The sequence below is a fragment of the Alligator sinensis genome, unplaced genomic scaffold, assembly GCF_000455745.1.
Source record: "Alligator sinensis unplaced genomic scaffold, ASM45574v1 scaffold528_1, whole genome shotgun sequence".
NCBI classification, from domain to species: domain Eukaryota; kingdom Metazoa; phylum Chordata; order Crocodylia; family Alligatoridae; genus Alligator; species Alligator sinensis.
In genome coordinates this window covers 5,922,053-5,924,788 of record NW_005841846.1, presented here as the reverse complement: position 1 = coordinate 5,924,788, position 2,736 = coordinate 5,922,053, and the positions used below count along the sequence as shown (strand labels likewise).

At 60.8% G+C, this 2,736-nt stretch overlaps 1 protein-coding gene across 3 annotated transcripts in view; it reads left to right on the top strand.

Annotated features, from left to right (window-relative positions):
* The first annotated feature begins 1,916 nt into the window (after positions 1 to 1,916).
* Positions 1,917 to 2,736, top strand: part of HELT (helt bHLH transcription factor) — a 2,938-nt gene continuing 2,118 nt past the window's right edge. Inside the window, exons 1-4 of one of the 3 annotated variants that reach the window (XM_025208097.1) lie at positions 1,917 to 2,001; positions 2,232 to 2,336; positions 2,493 to 2,589; positions 2,666 to 2,720. In XM_025208097.1, coding sequence (XP_025063882.1) covers positions 1,975 to 2,001; positions 2,232 to 2,336; positions 2,493 to 2,589; positions 2,666 to 2,706 — 270 coding nt within the window. In that variant the 5' untranslated portion in view covers positions 1,917 to 1,974 and the 3' untranslated portion in view covers positions 2,707 to 2,720. Of the gene's footprint in view, positions 2,002 to 2,050; positions 2,337 to 2,492; positions 2,590 to 2,665; positions 2,721 to 2,736 lie in introns of those variants that run through there. The other 2 variants (XM_025208105.1, XR_003094865.1) reach the window with 2 other exon arrangements.

Here is a 2,736-nt window from a genome sequence, read left to right as displayed (position 1 = left end):
GGGGTCGCCGTGGACGAGCTCCCGAAGACCCCGCGTGGGCTGGGCTTGCCAAGGGCCCGGCTGGAGGGCACCACGTCGCGGCTGGGCAGGATCGGGAGCTGGAGCAGGAAGATGCTCCCCGAGCCCACGTCCCCTCGGTGCCAGCGATGGTTTCCTTTGCTCCCGCGGGGCAGAGCGCAGCCCAAGCAGGATTTCCTGCGGAGTTAGCAAACGTGGAAAAGGGGCTCCTTTTCACTGGAGGGGGGGCTTCCCCACGCAGAAACGAGGGAGGTGGCGAGGCGCCTTGCAAGAGCCATGGAAACGCACGCCGAAGCCGTGGAGAGGGGGCGGGGGGGGCGCCTTCCTTTTCAGCGATTTCCTCGCGCTGGTGTTTGTGTGTTTTCGATATTTCCCTGTGAAACCCTTTAAAGAGAGAGCGATCAACGTCCCCGCCCCCCCCCCTCCCCGCCCCCCGGGGACAAACGCCGCTGCCTCAGAAAGAGAAGAGAGAAAGCGGTCCTCTGCGCTCTCGAGGCGAGGGCCGCGGCTGCCAGAACAGAGCCCATAAAAAAGTTAACAATGCTGTGAAAATATGTTTGCAGAAAATAGACAATTGTTGGATTAGACGTATTCAAGTATGAAATAATGCCTTTTTGTGTAAAAACTTCAGCAATGTGCGCGTACAAAAGTTCCCTGTGGCAGTTACTTGCTTCCTTTGTGAGCTTTTTGCGCTCTGGCGTCTCCACTTGGCGCGTTTAACTCAGAGCCCTTTAAACGCGATTGTTTCTTTCTTTTTAATGACATTTACCGGATCAAAACATGCTGTTAATTCGATCAGAAAGCTTTACCCTCCCTAACAATGCCACAATAATTTCTCCTGAAGTTTGTTAAATTGACCAAAATTAGGCAAATGAATAGGGGGTCTGTAGGCGACCCCTCTTGCAGGTGACACCGCATAATGCACTCTAAGACCAGCTGCGATCCTCTCTTTATTTGCCCCTCTTTTCTTTGACCCGCATTATTAAAATTTAGGCCCAATGAAACTATTCATACTTTTCAATGGGACATTTTCCTATAGGATAATAGGCTACAAATTGAGCCTCTCCAAAGGGGGGGAGGAAGGGGCTGAATCGACAACCCCCAGACACACACCACACAGAAAGGGCCGTCGTGTGCCAAAGGCTTGGCGGGAGCCTCCCCGGGCCCGCGGAGGGGAGGAGAGGAGGGGGGGGGGGGTCGTGTGCCAGCCCCCGGTCCCCACACCTGCCGGGGTGTCCCCGCCGCATAAAGCGGGGTAAACAAAAAGCCTCGCTGCCATCTCTCATAAAGATGGACGTGTCACCAAGTCGTGTGAGAAAAGCCTGAGAACAAACGGGGCCACTCCGTCTCCAAGGGCTCTCCCTTGAACTGGGCGGAACAGCCTATTAAGGGCTTACTTAATTACTTTAATGACTCTGGACAGGCTTTAAAATGCAGTCAGCGCTTGGACAAGGAGAAGGGGGGGCCGGGGGGGACTGCCTGGGATTTGTAAACAGGCGATCGTGTGAGAGACCAGGCGCCCGGGACTTACAGAAGGAGCTTGTGTTCACAGCCTGCCAGCGCGCCACTGCGCTCCGCTCCTCTCGCCTTGCCCCGGCCCGGGCTGTTGCCATGCAAATGGGCTTCTGGGGGCGATCACGTGTCCTTTGAAGGGCCACGTGGAGCAACAAAGCTGAGCTGCCCCCTGCTCGCCCCCTCTACTGCGGGAAAAAAAAAACACACATTTTTTTTCTGACTCCTTTAAAACTGATCTTTAATGCATACATTCCCCAAACGCTGCTCGCCCTAATCCCGGGGAAGCAGGCAGGCCCTGAATGCCCGCGGTCCCCCCCCAAGACACGATCGCTTTATAAGCAGCCCCGTGGAGGTTAGGGGGCTGCAGTCCACCTGGGACCCTCGAGGAGGGACCTCGGGCTCCTCTGCCCTGCCAGGCCCCCCCCCCACCCCCCCCGCAGCATGGCCTCCAAGCTGAAGGAGCGGAAAGTGAGTTGGAGCCGCGGCCGGCCCTTGCGCACCGGGGCTCCTGCACTGGGCGCTGGGAGCGAGGCCACGCGGGGCCACGCGGGAGGCACAGGACCTCGCTCCCGGGAGCAGAAGGCCCTTGGGTCCCGAGCAAGAAGCGTGGGAGTGGGGCCCTGGGTGCAGGGGCCCCGTGAGGGGAAGGGCTCCGTGCGCCCGGGGCTCAGGTGAACGCACACGCTTGTGCCCCGCAGAGGACCCCGGTGTCTCACAAAGTGATCGAGAAGAGGAGGAGGGATCGGATCAACCGCTGCCTCAACGAGCTGGGCAAGACGGTGCCAATGGCCCTGGCAAAGCAGGTAGGCGGCGGGTGGCGCGGGCTCCCCGGGCCGCCCCGGCGAGGGGGATCCCAGGGCAGCGCCCTGAGCCTCACTGCCCGGCCCGGCCCGGGCTGGGCTGGGCTGGGCTGGGCTGGGCGAGGCGGGGCTGCCTTGCCCTCCCCCACGGGTGTGCAGAGCTCGGGGAAGCTGGAGAAGGCGGAGATCCTGGAGATGACGGTGCAGTACCTGCGGGCCTTGCACTCTGCCGACTTCCCCCGCGGCAGAGAGAAGGGTAGGCAGCGCCCCCGCCGGGCCCGGCCCCGCTGCCCCGGGGCGCGGCACTCACGCGGCCCGCTCCCTCCCCGCAGAGCTGCTGGCCGAGTTCGCCAACTACTTCCACTACGGCTAACACCAGTGCACGAAAGACCCTGGGCACCAA